Source organism: Caretta caretta, chromosome 1 (assembly GCF_965140235.1).
Source record: "Caretta caretta isolate rCarCar2 chromosome 1, rCarCar1.hap1, whole genome shotgun sequence".
Lineage (NCBI taxonomy): Eukaryota > Metazoa > Chordata > Testudines > Cheloniidae > Caretta > Caretta caretta.
Window position 1 is genome coordinate 349619776 of NC_134206.1, and position 18740 is coordinate 349638515.

The 18740-nt window shown below is 42.1% G+C and overlaps 1 protein-coding gene across 2 annotated transcripts in view; it reads right to left on the reverse strand.

The window, feature by feature from the left end:
• Positions 1 to 12396: 12396 nt before the first annotated feature.
• STRIP2 (striatin interacting protein 2) overlaps positions 12397 to 18740 on the reverse strand; it is a 67432-nt gene continuing 61088 nt past the window's right edge. For both annotated transcript variants that reach the window (XM_048836776.2, XM_048836777.2), the window contains 2 exons: positions 17280 to 17484; positions 12397 to 14584 (listed from right to left, as the gene is read on the reverse strand). In XM_048836776.2, the coding sequence (XP_048692733.2) occupies positions 14334 to 14584; positions 17280 to 17484 (456 nt within the window). In that variant the 3' untranslated portion in view covers positions 12397 to 14333. The remainder of the gene's footprint in view (positions 14585 to 17279; positions 17485 to 18740) is intronic.

An 18740-nucleotide genomic window follows, 5' to 3' on the forward strand; every position in this document is an offset into this window, starting at 1 on the left:
GCAGAGCTTGGAAACTTCTTACTTTCCTCAGCAGATGTTGGTCCAATAAAAGGTATTAACTCACCCACCTTGCCCAGCACAGCTAACATTGCATTGCTACCTGTTTATTTTACTGGTAGGACAGTATAGTCCCCCAGTTTCCTGTCTCATGTCATTTGAAGGCAGGACAGCCACACCAATGGCATCGTTCAGTCCCTACACATTTCACCTAAAGGACTGGAGTTTGGTGGTGTTCAGGAATGGGGCCGGGGGAGAGCAATTCAGTTGTTTCCAACGTTCCCTGTAGTCGTTCACTGAAAGCATAATTCCCAGAAGCAGTCTTTTGGCTGCCTTGATTTCCTTCACTGGGAATTCTAGAATCGTAGGACTGGAAGGGACCTCGAGAAGTCATCTAGTCCAGTCCCCTGCACTCATGGCAGCAATAAGTTTTGTCTAGACCATCCCTGACAGGTGTTTGTCTAACCTGCCCTTAAAAAATCTCCAATGATGGAGATTTCACAATCTCCCCATACAATTTATTCCAGTGCTTAACCACCCAGACAAGAAGTTTTTCCTAATTTCCAATCTAAACCGTCCTTACTGCAATTTAAGCCTGTTGGTTCTTGTCCTAGTGTCAGAGGTTGAGAACAATTCTTTTTCCTCCTCTTAGTAACAACCTTTTATGTACTTGAAAACAGTTATGGCCCCTCTCAATCTTCTCCAGACGAAACAAACTCAGTTTTTTCAATTTTCCCTCAGAGGTCATGTTTTCTAGACTGTTAATCATTTGGGTTGTTCTCTGGATTTTCTCCAATTTGCCCACATCCTTCCTGAAACGTGGCACCCAGAGCTGAACACAATACTCCAATTGAGGCCTAAGCAGCATGGAGTAGAGCAGAAGAATTACTTCTTGTGTCTTGCTTGCAAAATTCCTGCTAATACATACCAGAATGATGTTTGATGTTTACTTTTCTTGCAACAGCGTTTCACTATTAACTCATATTTAGCTTATGATCCACTATGACTCCCAAATCCCTTTCCACAGTACTCCTTCCTAGGCAGTCATTTCCTAGTTTGTATGCGTGCAACTGATTATTCCTTCCTAAGTGGAGTACTTTGCATTTGCCCTTATTGAATTTCATCCTACTTACTTCAGACCATTTCTCCAGTTTGTCCAGATCATTTTGAATTTTAATCCTATCCTCCAAAGCAGCTGCAACCCCTCCCAGCTTGGTGTTGTCTACAAACATTATAAGTGTACTCAATGCCATTATCTAAATCATTGATGAAGATATTGAACAGAACCGGACCCAGAACTGATCCCTGGGGGACTCCACTCGTTATGTCCTTCCAGCATGACTATGAACCACTGATAATTACTCTCTGGGAACGATTTTCCAACCAGTTCTGCACCCACCTTATAGAAGCTCCATAGAGGTTGTATTTCCCTCATTTGTTTATGAGAAGGTCATGCAAGACAGTATCAAAAGCCTTACTAAAGTCAAGATATACCACATCTCCGCTTCCTCCCTATCCATTAAGTCTCTGGAGTACATCCACAGCTTGGATGGGTCATTCACTCCATTTTTATGAGCTTCAGTTTGTAGAAAGGTTCCTCCAGAGCTAAGTAGTAAGATTGAAGACCCATCCAAGCTGTGGATGTACTCTAGGGAGACTTAACTTAAGCCAGCAGTTTATTCCACCACTGCTACAAGCCTGAACCAAGAACTTTGCCATTACTGTATGTAATTGATTCCTTTAACCAATTTTAACTCTCACCTTTCTTTCTTTTTATAAATAAAACTTTAGATTTTAATTAATAAGAAGAATTGGCTGTAACGTGTATTTGGGTAAGATCTGAAACATTCATTAACGTGGGAGGCAATGTGTCCGATCCTTGGGGATTGGTAGAACCTTTTCTTTTATATGATGAAATAAAATTTATAAAAAATGTCATCATATTTGATGTGGGCACCTGGATGGGTGCCTGAGGCTGGATCACTTTAAGGGAACTGTGTTGTTTGGACTTCTGAGTAACCAGTAAGGTAATAAAGAAGCTGTTTTATTCTCACATGGTGAATCTAAGTATTGGAATATCCACCAGCTCTTGGGGATTGGGTTGCCCCATTCTTTGCAGTTCACCCTAATTGAGTGACCACAGCTGGCTCCCCACTAGGACGCCGATCGCAGTGATGGAGTCAGCGGGATGCACATTACCACAGGTTAATTGGGTTTTTGGATCAGAACCACACGCTTGTCAAAATTTATTTTTGATATTGGAGAGTTTAAGGGTTAAAAATCAGTTACAGTGAGTGACCCATGATCAAGATCCTGACAGAAAAAGGCTGGAAGAATTGTGCTTACAGAGAGGGTTGTATTTTAAGCAAAAGGCTCCAGCGCAGGAACTGAAAAATCTGTTAATTGCCAGCAATAAGAAAGCAGACCCAGCAAAAATGGTTGTAGTGAGAAACCAGCAGCTAGAACTTGAACAAAAGCAAAACATAGCTGATATGGAAGGAGAAGCTGCTGAAAGAGAACGCCTGTGTTTTGAACATAAACAAAGAATGGCATATATTTGATTGCAGGAACTAGAAGCTAAGGCAAAAGTGGACAGACTTAAGCTCCAACTCAAGAGACTAAAGGAACAACAGGAACTGTATCATCCTGAAAAGCCAGTTCCTCTCAGCAGCAAAGATGGGGATAGAATCTATCCAGTTTGTAACAATGTTGGTATGTTGTTTGATTCTAAGCAGTTAAGTGTGTAACCAAATGTACCCCAACACTGCCACCTTTTATGTAAATGCTTTTACTATGAGCTCAGGTGAATGTAACCCATAACTTGTGCAGAGAATGTAAAAGTTAATGGTAAAAGCTGTTTAGGGCAAATTACAGCTTCTAATATCACTCTTGTTAAAGCAGATCTTGTCAAAGAGGAAGATTATTTACCAGACCAGAGTGTGAATATTGTAATCCTCCATTAATTTACTGTAAATGTGCCTTTAGCCAGAATCCATCTAGAATGGAATGGTGTTAAACACGAAGTTATAGCTGGTGTAAGGAAGTTATTGCCTAAGGATCTTTTGATTGGGGATGATATTAAAACTTTGTTCAGTCAAGTTGATGACATAAACCAGTCACAGGAAAGAAATAATCCTGAACCTGTGTTTATTAGGGGAAAGGATTTGCCTATGGAGGGTTTCTCCAAATGTTTGTCTGAGAAAGATGGCTGTTTGTCTGTGCAAAGAAGCAGTGCATATGTGGAAAAAATTTCTGAGTGTCTGTCTGGTATCTCAGAAGTGAATCTGGCATTAGATAAGGCTCAGGAAGATGTTTCTCTAGAGCAAATTAAAAATTGGTGATCAGGTTAAAGCCCTGACTGAGGAAGGAAGGGGTACATTCTTGGTGAGTGATTAATTGTTGGCTAGTAAAGCTTGGGAAAGTAAGCCTGTCCCAGGTAAAAGTGATGTGCTTAAAGTAGCTCAGCGTAATAAGAACTATTTGTGGAAAACAGCAGTTTATCTGTTAAGGGAGGGGAAGGCACAGAAAGTTTAGATGAGCGTAGGCAGCCTTCTGAGCTGATGGCTTTGTCTAATCATCAGTTTGGAAAAGCAAGGTTCGTGGACCATGAGTATCCCTACACCTTATCTGTTACCTGTGTGGAGAATTGTGACAGTGATGAAAATATTCCTGTGACTGTTAGGGGTAATGACTTGCCCATGAAGGGAGCTGTTTGTCTGTTAAAGGGGAATGCTTCTCCAGCTCTTTCCTGTTTGTAGAGCAGACAGAAGAAGCTTGTCAGCCTATGATGGTTGAATATTTATAGGTTGACCCAGAGCTGATTCTGGATACAACTAAAGCCCAGGAAGGAAGTGGTCCTGAATTTGTGTCTGCTAGGGATGTTGACATTGTAACTAGGTTGCATCCAGTTAATGTCATAAATAGCTCCCAGAGACCAAGCGATTCTGGTGCTTCTATTTTGCCTGTTGCTAGTATGTTGCTGGGTAAAGATATGACAACCTTGTCTAGTCAGGGTGATGATATCGCCAGGGCACAAGAAAAGCATGAAGGTGATTTGACTACGATACCTACTGACAGTGTGGAAACTTGTCACGAGGAAGAGACTACTTCTAATCTTGTGAGTATGAAGTCTAGCAGTTTACCTGAAAGGGGGTTTTGTGAAAATCCTCCTGATGGGTCAGAGGTGATTCTGGATTTAAGTGAAACCCAGAAATAGTCTGTTGTTGCTCAGGAAAATGTTCCTTTAGGGCAAGCCCTAGGTGAAAAGGGTAAGGGCAAAATTTCTGTGAAAAATGGGTTTTTGCTTAGAAAGATTCCTGAAGAGGAAAATCTTCATGGTAGTTTTTGCAAGCAGTTTACTGCAACTGATAGGTGTGGAAATGATTTGATTAAGTTAACTCAGGGTGAATCACTGTATAGAGAAAGCAACAGTTGTTCCAGTTCCTAACTGCCAGAGTCTTTCTGAGGTGTATAAATCCACTGACTTTGCTTTAGAAAGATGCAGTGTGGATAGCTTTGAAAAGGTCTGAAAGGAAATAAAAATTGTTAGGGAATTTAAACAGCCCTATAAGCTTAACCAGCTTTTTGGGGAGACAATGTTGTTGGAACATGAATATCTCTATGTTGATTCTTTAAGTAAGCAGTCTGTGACTCAGATACTGAGAAAAGATCGGATTACTGGTTACTGGGTTACAAGGATGCAGGCAGACTCTCATCTCTAGATATTTTGGATATGACTTGTAGTCTTAATGGACCTGACATCTGATTCCATGTGGAAGCAGAGGTTGGTAATGGAAGGACAAAATAACCTTGAGTCTAACATGCTAGTGAAAATTGATGTTATCACTTTAAGATAGAGTCCAGCCTTGGAATTGGTAAAGCTTGGGGATTTGAAAACTAGTAAACAAGCTAGTGTCTGTGTTGATGCAAATTACCTGACTGACAGGGGGGAGAAAGACTTGCCCATAGCCATTAGCAAGGAGGACGCACCCAGCCAGCCAATGGAATCTGTTACACAAAAGAGTTCAGATTTTGACCCTGTTGGACAGGGAGGAAGGGAAGGATTAAACCTTGCAAATAAAAGCCACAGGTTAACCCTAAAATACCAAAACCCCAAGAAAGTTGTTAAACTAAAAGCCTATGTTAGGGAAGACCCTGAGGTCAAGAAAAAGCTACAAAGGTTCAAAAAGGATATTGAACAAGCTGACCTAAAGAATGATTTGTCTAAACCAAAGGCTTGGCATGAAAAAAATAATTGTAAATGTACACTTGTGATAAAATTGATGTTATTGCTAATCATAGAATATCAGGGTTGGGAGGGACCTCAGGAGGTCATCTAGTCCAACCCCCTGCTCAAAGCAGGACCAATCCCCAACTAAATCATCCACGTAACTAACTTGTTGCTGATACCAAGAACTGTAAAAACGTACAATGTGCATGTTTTTTTGGAAAAACCCTTGAACATGTTGGGGGTGATACATAAGAACTCATGTTGTAAAAACCTTCATGGTTGTACTGTTTCATTACATGACAACACACACTATGTTAAAAAGGCCTGTTGATACTGAAACCTGATATTTCACAGTTAGTGCCAGTATCTAATCTTGAAATTGTACACAACAGAAAAACCACTACAAGCTTGAACAGCTGTGCACAAAGGGAAACTGAGGTACAACACCTCACAGCCTTCATGGCTGAATGCCAGAGTAAATGTTCTTTAAAAAAAACATTAATTGCTATGTTAAGTTAACACATAGTCCAAACCCTGGAATCGCTAAAGTCTTTCACAAAGTATGGGCTAAGTTTTTGGCGGGGGCATGTATCAATCATTTGGCCTTACAAAGAATTCAATGTAAACACAGCTCATATCAATGTTGGAAGATCCTTAAGGTGTATCCAGGAGCTCTAATTTCACCCTTCCACACCAATCTCATGTTGGGGGTGTGACGCACAGCTAGAAAGGGTTAAACATCCTACAAAATGAATAACGTACTGAAGACATGTGGGGAAATAATGTTTATGTTTTTGTGTATTTACATATGTATGAGTAGGGTGGACAATGTAATCAACCGTCCCTGTCTATGCTGTATACTGATAATTCAGAGGTGAAAAGAACATCTTATGTAAATGAATTGTAAACATGGGATGTGATAAATGGGGCGGAGGAGCGGGGGAAAAGTCCCTTTTATGGACACCCAGCCAGCCAGTTAGCTGTAAAATCCCTCTTGGTAGCTGTTCTCTGCTTGTTTTACCTGTAAAGGGTTAACAAAGTCCCCCAGGTAAAGAAAAGGGCACCTGACCAAAGAGCCAATGGGAAGGCTAGAACTTTTTAAAATTGGGAAAGCAGCTTTCCCTTTGTGTCTGTGGTTGTTCTTCGGAGAGCGGAGACACAGAGCAGCAATGCTGTAAGCAGCTTTAAGCCAGGTATGATCATAAATCATCAGATCATACCTAGAACTACTTATCTGGAACTCCCAAATGTGTTTAGAAAGACGCAATTAGGGTTATTTCTGTTTATTTCTTATGGCTAATGGACACTTCTGTGCTAACCCCAGATGCTTTTGTTTGCTTGTAACCTTTAAGCTGAACTCCCAAGAAAGCTATTTTGGGTGCTTAATTTTTGGAATTGCTCTTTTAAAATCTAGCAAAAGCCTAAGTTCCAGATGTATTTTCTTTTTTGTTTTTCATAAAATTTACCTTTTTAAAGAACAGGATTGAATTTTTGGTGTCCTAAGAGGTTTGTGCGCATGTTCTTTGATTAGCTAGTAGCAACAGCTAATTTCCTTTGTTTTCTTTCTCAGCTGTTCCTTGGGGGGGCATGTGTGAAAGGGCTTGAGGGTACCCACAGGGAGGAATTCCCAAGTGCTCCTTCCTGGGTCCAAGGGGATTTTTTGCATTTGGGTGGTGGCAGCGTTTACCAAGACAAGGTCAGAGAAAAGCTGTAACCTTGGGAGTTTAATACAAGCCTAGAGTGGCAACTATGAATTTTTAAAATCCTTGCGGGCCCCCACCTTCTGCACTCGAAGTGCTAGAGTGGGGATTCAGCCTTGACATGGGATGTCTCAGTATTCATCTCTCTTTGAAATGTACCGTGAATGGTGGCGGAACAAGCAAATGGCCTTATGTTAATTCGTATAGCTAAGTACCAGTGACGGACCTCCTTCAAAGTCATCCTGATTACCTTTTGTTCCCTGAGGAATTCCAACTTGTCAAAAGACATGAAATTGTATAAAAGATCCTTGGGTCCTGATTCTGTCATCTCAGATCTGCTAAGACTTCATCAGGGGACATTTGAGTCACAAGACTGAGGTCCCAGTTATGTTGGTATGCCCTGAATATGAGATTTGGACATTGGACTATGACCTATGAACTGAATTATAAAGGAACTCTTTGCAACTACAAAGTTCACCATCTCTGCTGTGAATCTGAATGTCAGTGAATTGAACCCATGTCTGTCTGTCTGTATCTTTTAACCATACTCTCTTTTGTTTTTTAATAAATTTTAGTTTAGTTAATAAGAATTGGCTGTAGTGTGTATTTGCGTAAGATGTGAAACATTCATTAACCTGTGAGGTAACGTGTCCAATCCTTTGGGATTGGTAGAACCTTTTCTTTTATGTGATGAAATAAGATTTACAGAAATGTTCATCATATTTGATGTGGGTACCTGGATGGAGGCCTGAGGCTGGATCACTTCAAGGGTAGCCACTGAATGCATCCGATGAAGTGAGCTGTAGCTCACAAAAGCTTATGCTCAAATAAATTTGTTAGTCTCTAAGGTGCCACAAGTACTCCTTTTCTTTTTGCCATACAGACTAACACGGCTGCTACTCTGAAACCTGTTCAAGGGAACTGTGTTGTTTGGACTTCTGAGTAACCAGTAAGGTAATAAAGAAGCTGTTTTATGCTGGCTTGGTGAATCTAAGTATTGGAATATCCACCAGCTTTTTGGGGTTTGGCTGCCCCATTCTTTGCCGTTCACCCTAATTGAGTGACCACAGCTGGCTCCCCACTGGGACCCCGGTCACAGCCTCATTAAAGGAACATTCTCAACATGAAACAAACTCTTTTGAGCTACCACCTCCTTGCAGTATGTGTAGTGGAAGCACTGGCTCTATTGTTTTCTACTACTCTTACAGAAGTAACCTCACCACTTATGGGCAGCGTGAGCAAGACTTTTCTGGACAGGCATCAGTTAATCTTCTGTTCAGATACCACTAGGAAAAGCCTTTGGGTTATTACACTGTTCGAATTTTTAGCATCCGTTTGCAATTGTAATATATAGATTCCCTTTTCAACCAGCTAGTCTCTTTTAGTTACCATCTCAGCCTTATAAGCATGCTGTAAAGCACAGGTGGTATTATGCAGTATCTGTAGGTTGTCCATAGAGCTAGTTTCCTACCCTTAATATGATTTTCAACCCATCCTCCCCAGCTTCCCAAAAACAAGCCCATTATTCTGAAATCATACATAGCGCATTTCATCCTGGGTTAGAATTTTTGTGGCAAGTATTGAAAAAATACATAGACATTTAAGTTAAGGTGTTTAAAATTCTTCCTGTTGACGTTTTGAAAAAATTTCTCACACTTTTTTGGCTCATTGTTATATCTCCAAAAGTGACTTGGCCTAAGAACTACAAATTTATTTCTTGACTTTGGTAAGAACTGCCTCTTAGTGGAGGTGGTCAATGAGGGAATTTAAAAGATAACAGCTTTCTAACAAACTCCCCCCACCTCATAGAGGTAATCAGGTAATGGTTTATATCCCTATTCTGAAACCCATTTAAGTAGAAGACACCGGAAGTCTAGTGGGTGCTATGTGGAAGTTCAGGCCAGGAAACAAAAAGAAAGTGGAAAGATGATGTTTAGGGAGTAGTGATTTTGGATGATGTACTACTGTAGGAAAGGGACACAAGATAAAAATTATGAGCCAAATTATGAGCTTACTCAAGCTTCACTTCGGCCAGCCCTCAATCTTTAGACTTATCCACAACGGAGAGGAAAAGACTAGGAGTTCCACAGGTTGACTGTGTGTTGTGTGAAAAAATACTTCCTTTTGTTTGTTTTAAACCTGCTGCCTATTAATTTCATTTGGTGGCCCCTAGTTCTTGTGTTATGAGAAGGAGTAAATAACACTTCCTTATTTACTTTCTCCACACCAGTCAGGATTTTATAGACCTCTATCATATCCCCCCTTAGTCATCTCTTTTCCAAGATGAAAAGTCCCAGTCTTATTACTCTCTCCTCATATGGAAGCCATTCTATACCCCTAATCATTTTTGTTGCCCTTTCCTGAACCTTTTCCAAGTCCAATATATCTTTTTTGAGATGGGGCAACCACATCTGCATGCAGTATTCAAGATGTGGGAGTACTGTGGATTTATATAGAGGCAATATGATATTTTCTGTTTTAACTTCATGGCTTGCTTCAACATTTAGGGTGAGAATTTGCTATTTATATCTAATCTATGTAGTATATTAAGCTTAGGTTGTGTGTTTTGTTTATTTGCTAGGTAGGTAATCTGCTTTGATCTGCTTGCTATCCCTTATAATCACTTAAAATCTATCTTTTGTAGTTCATAAATTTGTTTTTGCTTTGTCTAAAACCAGTGTGTGTGTAAATCACAATTTGGGGCAGGTGTTATAAATTTCCTCTCCCCATTGAGGGAGAGGGCAAATTTCATGAGCTTACGCTATACAGTTCTCTGTGCAGCACAAGATGGTATAATTTTGGGTTTACACTCCAGAGGGAGGTGTGCACTGAGTTGCTGGGCAGTTTCTTAGCTGTAGCCTCCCTGTGCAGAGCTGATCACAGCATCTGTATGTAACTGGAGCTGGGTGTGTCCCTACCTGTGTGTGTGCTGGTAAAAGCGCAGGCTGGAGCCTGGGAAAGGGCTTGGCAGGTTGGTCACAGAAGTACATTGTAAAGGGTGCCCAGGCTGGTGGGTCATGGGGGCTCAGTGGTACCCCAGTTCCAGGTGGCACGCCAGGGGAACCAGTCACACCCTGCACAACTCCTTTTTGGGTCAGGATCTCTACAATTACAACACTGAAATCTCAGATTTAAATAGTTGAAATCATGAAATTTACAATTTTTAAAATCCTATGATTGTGAAATTGATCAAAATGGGTAGGGCCCTAAACATGAATCAGGATTAATTTTACTTACAAATCGCTGGGGGGCTCCCGCTGTCAGTCCGCTCCAGGGCTGACAGTGGGAGCCCCAGCCACCTGGGACTGACAGCGGGAGTCCCTTCTCGCCAGGTGGGTTGACAGGAAGAGCCCAGGCCGCTGCAAGGAGAGGCTCCGGCTGTCAGTCAGCCCCAGTTGGTGTTCCTACTGTCCCTGAGAAATCTCCCCAGCTGTCAACCTTACTGATCTCTTATAGCAAGTCTTAAGTAAAGAATGTGACAGTTTGGGGAATATACAGTGTCAGCTTGTGAATTTTTTGCTTTTACAAATCATTTATTATTGTAACCTCCACTGTGGATTTGATTAGAACTTGTAACAGGAACTTAACACTCAAAGAGCAGACTACATCTGGGAAGCTGCAACAACACAGGCCCACCACCATGCAATAGTTCCACCCTGGTAGAACAATGGGAGTTTCTACCAGCAGAACCATTGACTTTTAGTGCCTCTCCTCTTCCCAGCAGCCCATGGGGGAAAGAGTGGAAAATCACCAGCAGAAAAAAAACAAACAGAAAAGGTGCCAGAGGCCGCTTTTAAAAGGGACATGCTCCCTGTGCTGTTAAAGAGTATAAGAAGTTCCCTTGCAGTGCCTGGGTTCTTTGCTTTAATTACCACATAGCTCCCAAGGGATCAAACTGTAGTCCACAACTAGCTGAGAGAAGACGCAAGTGGCTGGTAGCACAGCTCTGCAGCAGGGAGGCGATGGGCCTTTCATTCACCATCTAAGGGTCAGGAACCAAAACTGAAAGCAATATTGAGGTAAGGAGGTACCAGCAATTTAGATTTTTCAATATACTCCATCCCCTTCTTATTACAATTAATACCTGGGCTTTTAAGAGCACCATTGCACGTTAAAAGGTATCGTAATTCATCGTTCCACAATGCCTAATGTGGGTGAGAGAGCTTGCATTGTGCCTTGTGATGTGCATTTTTTGTTGTCGTTGAACTTGTGTACTTCAGCACGAAAAGCCTAACTGGTACTTCAAAACAAATTCTCCTCTCTTCCTCTTAGTACATACTTCAAAACAAAATCTGAGAGAAGAAAGTTGCTTGGAATCTGCAAAACAAATGATACAACAGCTAACCTCAGAAATGAGAGACTGAAATGGATACACAAATAATTCATGTTTCCTTCCTGCCCATGTCCAAAAATCATATCTAACAAACGTCACTTTCAGGAGCACATCTCCTGCCACAGTCAGAAGTGAGTTCTCAGTATCCCAGCAAACAGATATTGTCCACAGGCTTGTGATCAGAATTAGCTACAAATCGATGCTTGTTATTTTAAATTTATAGAAAGGTTTTACCACTGACCTTTTGACAATCACTTTTCCCCCCCCCGTGGGGGGGGGGGGAAGGTCAGAATGAAGGGAAGTCTGAGTGATTAGAAGCCTTCCAGCCATAACCATAAATAGCACCAACTATGGGTTTGTGCCTTCCTGTTGGAGATTGAAGACAAGGTGTGGCACTTTTAATGTGCACGTTTTCCTTCCCGCTGACTGTGGAAAAGACTGCCTCTATAAAAAGAGCCACCAAACAAGTCAGTCAATACTTATAGGCCGAAGGTACAAAAACAGTGGAGTGTGGATTAAGTTCAAACTATAGGACCCTGTCAGTCATGTAGCAGTACCTACATGTCACTTCTACTCACACTCACCTGAGGTACTTACATGGCCCTTATTACCATGGTATCTGAGCACTTCCATCTTTAGTTTATTTATCTTCATAACACCCCAGTGAGGTAGAGAAATACCATTATCCCACTTTTTACAGATTAGTAACTGAAGAACAAAGAAAGGTTAAGGTCACATGGGAAGTCCAGGCAGACCCAGGTTCAACCAGAGGCCCCGGCTAGCACCCTGACCATTGGATCTATAGCAAATTTCCAGTTACCAATATGCCACCATCTTATTATTTAATGTTGGGAGAATTCTTATTTTCAAGGCACAGACACTGGACGGCTAACTACATTAAATAATTCTATTATTTTCCAGCTCCTTTGTTTGTTTGGTCTGCTTAGAAACATCAGAATAAAATAAACATCCACGATCCCATGATGTAGCATAAGGCCTGCACAGCGTTGAGAGATCTGAAGCAGAGAGATAAGAGTTCAGGTAGCTGAGGGGAGGACTGAACAAGCCTTGAATTTTTACAAAGAATATTAGCAACTTTTCTTCCAACACCTTAATTTGAGGAAATGCACACGCCGGAGAAGTCACTCTGCTTTATTTTTCACACAATGTGTTTAAGAAGTGAACAGATTTACTATTGCCATTTCTTTGAAAAATGCCTTATCATACAAACCACATTAAGAACCGTTCTCAGCCTCATTCCGTTGTAATGAACACCGATGCTGGCGTAACAAATACTTGTGGCCTTATCTCATGTGCCCTTGAGATGCGGCTAGCACGACTACCGTCTACATGATGAAGTTTTGCCTGCAATATACTAACAAGTGCTGCTTCTACAAAAGCTGAATTCCTCTGTTCAGGAAGGACAAACAACAAGGTAAAACCCAAGATTGTTCTAAGGCCTTGGCTGTCCAGTACTGATGGGAAAACTCACAGCACATAGGCACTGCCACTATACCTTCAATGCTGCTTTTATGTGTCTCTCTCGCAAGGTCTCCTACTGACTGTCATGGGTTTTACAGTGCATATGCCATGCCAAGAGCCAAATCTCATTCAGTGGTTTAGCAACTGACTTTAATGTACTGGACAAATGATTTTGTTCTGACACATAAGCGACTCTCAGTTGTTATATCCATGCAACACAGGCTTAAGCGAAGGTAGACTATATCTGAACATTTATACTAAGCCCTAAACTTTCCAAGTTGTAGAAGTCTCACACCGAAATTCTCACACACCACCACAAAGCTATAGGCGATACAGTTCACTATTCTTTTCCCTCAGCACAGAAATGCTATGCCCCCCGCGCGCACGCGCATACACGCAACATTTTACGCTAGAGCTCAAAGAACAGGCCCCCAACACCAAACAAATTCCTGTGTCTCAAAAAGTCAGGAGGGTCACTTTCAGCAAAACATTTTACAAGGCAACAGGAAGAGCTAAGTAGAAATCTAACAGGTTACAGTAATTGCACTTCATAAAAACGGCCCTGCTGCCCTCTCCTTCCAAAGAAGAACAAATCATTGTAAATTAACTGGGCACCTACAATAGACGAGAAAGAATCTCTTACGTGGCACCTTTTTGCAGTTTAGGTTGGTTACGTCTAGTCAAATAAGTCCAGACTCACTTAAATATTAAGTAGAGCAGACCTGAGTCTGTCTAACTCCTTTACGGCTAGGACTTGTACATCATAGATACCTTACTGTTCATTTTACTTCAATACAAAGTTAAATGAATGTAGTGAGGGAGGAAAGTGCTGGATTCACAGGTGTAGTGAAAGATGCCACACTGCCAGCTCTGGAAACCAAAGTCCAGAGGTTTGGTTACACAACGCAAGCAGCAGTGAGGTTCCACCTCTAGAGGCAAAAAGGTAGTTTAGTTTCCATTGGCTTATTCAGTCTGTAGCCTCTGATGAGATGGTCAAATATCGCCAGTTATAGTTTACTTTCAATCTTTTGAGGTATTACGTGTCTAATCTAGGTGTTAATATGGTAGTGGGATGTCTAATCATCTCAGGCGACGTTCCAAGTTGAATCAGTGAAACATTTCTGTGCATTAGGCACAATGCAGGGCAGTCAGGCAAGGCAAAGACCTTTCACAGTATAGAAACGTAGCAAGCTTATCATACATGAACAACGCTAAGAAAGAAGTTAAGATACTCCGAGCCAGATTCTGATTTCCATTATCCTGGTGTAAACCTGGAATAAACTCCTCTGATGTCGGTCGAGTTTCTCTAGATTGTCACCAGTGTAACATCAGAATTTGGCCCTCAACCTCTACGTGCAGGTCTGTTTACATTAGATGGTCTCTAAAAGATTGGAGGAAAGGGAAGGTCTCTAAAAGATAGGGACACCACACTTTAGGGTGTCTGAATAGTTATAAAAAGTCAATTCTGATAAGGGAGATTTTTAGCCAGACTTCAGAACCCCCCAGTCAGAGAGTGACCTCTCCTTTCCCCAGGAAGTAGCATCTCAGAGCCTTACTGTGACGGTATTTGATTCAGGTAATCCTGTCATTGTCACTGAAAATGTAGCAACTCTTCCCAGCGGATTGGCTGAGAAAACACCTCTCTTTCTAGCCAGAGTTCATACGAGTAATGGAAATCTTCAGGGAGCTCCAGCCGTTGCCCCAGCACACTCTGCAAGCAATTGTCCACCGGTGCAAACTCTGAGTCCTGGGATTTATCATATCTCCGGCTATTAAAGGCTTCAATGTTGGCTCTTAGTGTGCATTCTTCAGCTTGGAAATCCCATGGTCTGGCATCAATATCTGCATTTGATAAGAAACACCACCCCCACAAGAGTATGAGAAAATCATTCCTTTTTTCTGACGTGGGATGAGGTTTTAACAGAAGTAAAGGATTGTGACCTCATCACACAGTCATATGCCCATGATGGTCAGATTCACAACAGTCGCTGCAAGAGCTTATTCCAAACCAGTTCATAGTATGTATATATATTTCATACACAAATCTCCTATATTAACATAATGTTACAGTTGCAAAGCATTCAAAAATTAGGCAGTAGCAGAATTAAGGTTAACTGTACAACCATAATTCTTCCCCTCTCTGTATGCATTATATTACACTTTTAATTAATTACATGAGCACATCATATTTTTCCATAGGACCCCACCATTTTTGCTGAAAATTGCCAAAGAAAACCTTTGGCCCGAGAAACAGACAAAGCATGGAAAATTTAACATTAAGTAAAATATGGCAAATGTGTAACTCACTGTAAATCATGGCTGTTAATGGGAAGCAAGTATAGGTGTTCGGGAATTATTGGCTGGATGCAATAACCATATTTCAGCCATGTAATATCATTCAGTAGTGTCATTCAGTCCCCCTGAAGTCCATTTCTATATGAAATAGTCATTCACACTATAAAGATGCAGTGAATTCACTGGTTTAAGGGGGAAAAGGTTTGATTGAGTGAGCTCAATGGCAACCCAGACATACATAGAATAAAAATAAACCCTCCTAGGGGAAAACAAGTCCAGGGCTGGTCTCTGAAAACCTGAGGATTTCCAAAGTAGTCTGACAGACTGTCCAGATCAAGATGTGATGTCTGCTGAGTACTGAGCCATTTTAAGTATCACATTATGTTGTTGCTTAAATCTCCTTTCCTGAAGGAATTTGGGATTCTGGCAAAATGCCATTTTCCATTAGATTCTTATGTCAGAGTAAACCATGGTGCAAGAGAGGAGCAAAATGTGGGGCAGAGAGGGGGACCCTAGTGCCAAAGTGCAGCACCCAGCGAAAGAGAAATACATACTACGCAGAAAGATCCAACCACAACCTCCTACAAGTCATCCTCGCTCTAGCCCAGTGGTGGGCAATCTGCAGTCCATCAGGGTAATCTGATTGCAGCCCGCCGCTTCCCACAGCTTCCCTTGGCTGGGAACGGTGAACTGCGGCCACTGACAGCTGTGGGGGGCTGTGCCTGCGGGCGGTCAACGTCAGCAATGTCAGCTGCAGGTTGCCCCCACTGCTCTAGCCTCACCATCTTTTCTTTGCACTAGTTGTAAAAATCATCCTTCATTTCTGTGTTTCCAGCTCATTATTCTGAACAGTGGCTGGTAAATTAGTTTTTTTAAAAATGGCGAGACCTCGTTTTAAGAAAAAAAAACAAAAACAAAAACAAAAAACTGTAGGTGTTCTGCTTCTTCTGTCTGTGAGCGTCGAGTGCCTAAAACTCTCCCGACAGCCAAAAGCATGAAGTAGCTGCGCACCATCTGCAGGACAAAGCATTCCTGCTACTGTCTTCACTCACTTCAAGAAGCAAAGAGCAAGTGGAGGAAAACAGTTTTATGGTAAATAATTCAAAATGGACACATGTCAAAATTAAAAAAAAAAAAAAAAAACATTAAGCTTTTGTGTCATGTGTTTCCTTTTCGGATTTCACTAAACTCCACAGTGAAACGAGATTAATGAGTTCTATCCTTGATTCTCCTGAATCAGCACAACATATACGTTAGGGCTCTCAAAAGCAAAGGGTGAACGCTTAAATCATTAACAAATCATTTTAATTGAAATTAAACTCCCTAAAGTGTTTTTATATATAGCCAATTTCTCCTACTCATTTAACCTACTCCTCCCTCAAAACTTAAGTACAGGGTTTTGATAGTGTCCCATTCATATGAATTTCTTAGAAAGTTGCAGTGTCACCTGGCCCTTGGCTTAATCCTCATTAGGTGATATAAGTAGCATGGACACAATACAAGTTTTAAGGCCAGGTTGTCAAGGCAAAGAAATGTGTTTAGATCCTTCCTTCCTCTTTAACCAAGCCTGGGATTCAGATTACCCTACTGAATTAACCACAAAGCAAGGGCACTGAGTGTGTAGTCAGCTGCATCCCATGGGTTAATGCATCACTGTAGTTGTCAGAATCCTTCTCACAGCTGTTATTGTAGAAAATACAGAGGGGAAAAAGATGTAAACTATATCCCAGGGGTGGCAGATATGCAGCCCACAGGCCAAAACACAAGCTTGCACAATGTAGCCTGTAGCAACCCTCACCTTTAGTTCAGAGATGTGACCTGCAAGCCCTACTAGTTAGATTTTCAAACACTGGCCACATTTACACCCGCAGACTTGATGCGATTACAGGCACAGCCAGTTACTTGATGTACAAAATGACCTCAACTGCACACAACATTGCACCTGCAGTTTTTACATTTGCAAAGTAGCAGGTGCAAATGGAGGCCGAGTTGAGGTAGTGCTGAAACACAAGTCCTACAGATCCCAGCTGATAATGCTCTGAGTACTCACGTGATGGGAGGTTGGATGCAATCTGTGTTATCTTAAGCAAATCAGATGTGGTCTTAAGGCTTCTGACCAGCTACCAGGGCAGCCCTCAGCCAGACCAAGTTTGTAGGGTCCTGATGGATCAGCAGGTCAAACTAAATGCGCAGTAGCATCAACCAAGAACCCAGAGACGGTGCTTTTTCCAGGGATACTCACCGTTGCCATAAGCCCAGTCATCGTTCATGCGGTGACGCACTTTCTGGTAAATGGCAGACATCGTTTTCATGTTGCTCTTTCTCCACTGGCGCCCAAGGTACTTGGTCTGGATCTTCAAGAGTTTCAGCACATACAGCTGCATCATGGCCTGCTTCACTTTCAGAGCGCGTTTCAGGATCGGGGCGGATTTAAAAACCACCAGCATCTACCAAATCACCAACAAAAATGTTGTCAGCACATTCCCAAGTTCTTAGCCGCTCTGACACCCTGGTGGCAAACATAGTACAAAACACAGAGAAACTGAATAGGGACAGTCAGCAGAGCAGGTAAATTGTGGAGGGTGGGTAATAAACTTTTCTAACTATCCTTTTGCAGAGGAGGGTTTCTGTAAGGGAACTGACTCCTAGATTAATATAACTTTAATATGGACCAACGTGGGGGGAAGTAAAACTGGCAGCACAGCAGATCTTAAGAGTATTCAAAACAATTGGCCAGCCTGAACCCCCAGCAGGGGCATTCACTGTGGCCCATTGACACCCTGCAGACTCTTTTTGGGGCACGATAATCTAGACTTACTGAGCTCCACTCCCTTCTCTCCTCATCTTCCTCTGCTTCTCCTCAAAAAAACTGTTATGTGATCCCATCCATCACTAGGGCGCCTCCTCCTGGTGGCTCTGGGGATTAGCGCCTTCCAGGTCTGATGCCCCCTTCTGCCGCTCCTTCATGTGCCCTGCCACATATCTCTGTTTGCGACTCAGAGTACTCCCTCTTCATTGCTTGGCCCTCCAGCCAGGTCACGACAGTTCTCCCCTTCCGGGGCATCAAGGTCCTATCAGACGACTGGCCCAGGCAGTCTTCTGCTCCACTGCCCAGTCTGTGCTGCTCCCCCAAGTAGCTGCTAGGGGACCTGGATCAGCCCTTTACTCCGGGTTCCATTCCAGGAACCCTATGCCTAGCAACCGTGGTCTGCTTTCTCCCTGACCCTGTTGCTCTTTCCCTGCACTCCTCCTTACATCTTCTGACTCCCGACCCTGGGTTTACCAGCCCAAACTCCCCCCCCTCCCAGGGAGTAATGGAAGATCACTTAACTGCATATCCCCAACCGCGTCTCCCAGGGAGTGACTACAGACTACTTCCCCTGCAGCCCCTTTCTGCTGCCAACTTCCTGCTCTGACTGCATGTTCGCTCTTCCCTGCCCTTTCCTCCCTAACGGAGCCATACGTAACGTTCTAGGCACCATCTCCCAGTTTCTTCTTGTGTCAACATCCCACATTCTAGTTACAGAAACTCCTTGCTTAACGTTGTAGTTATGTTCCTGAAAAATGCTACTTTAAGCAAAATGATGTAAAGTGAATTCAATTTCCCCATAAGAATTAATGTAAATAGGGGGGTTAGGGAAATTTTTTAATATATAACACACACACAGTATAAGTTTTAAACAAACAATTGAATACTGTACAC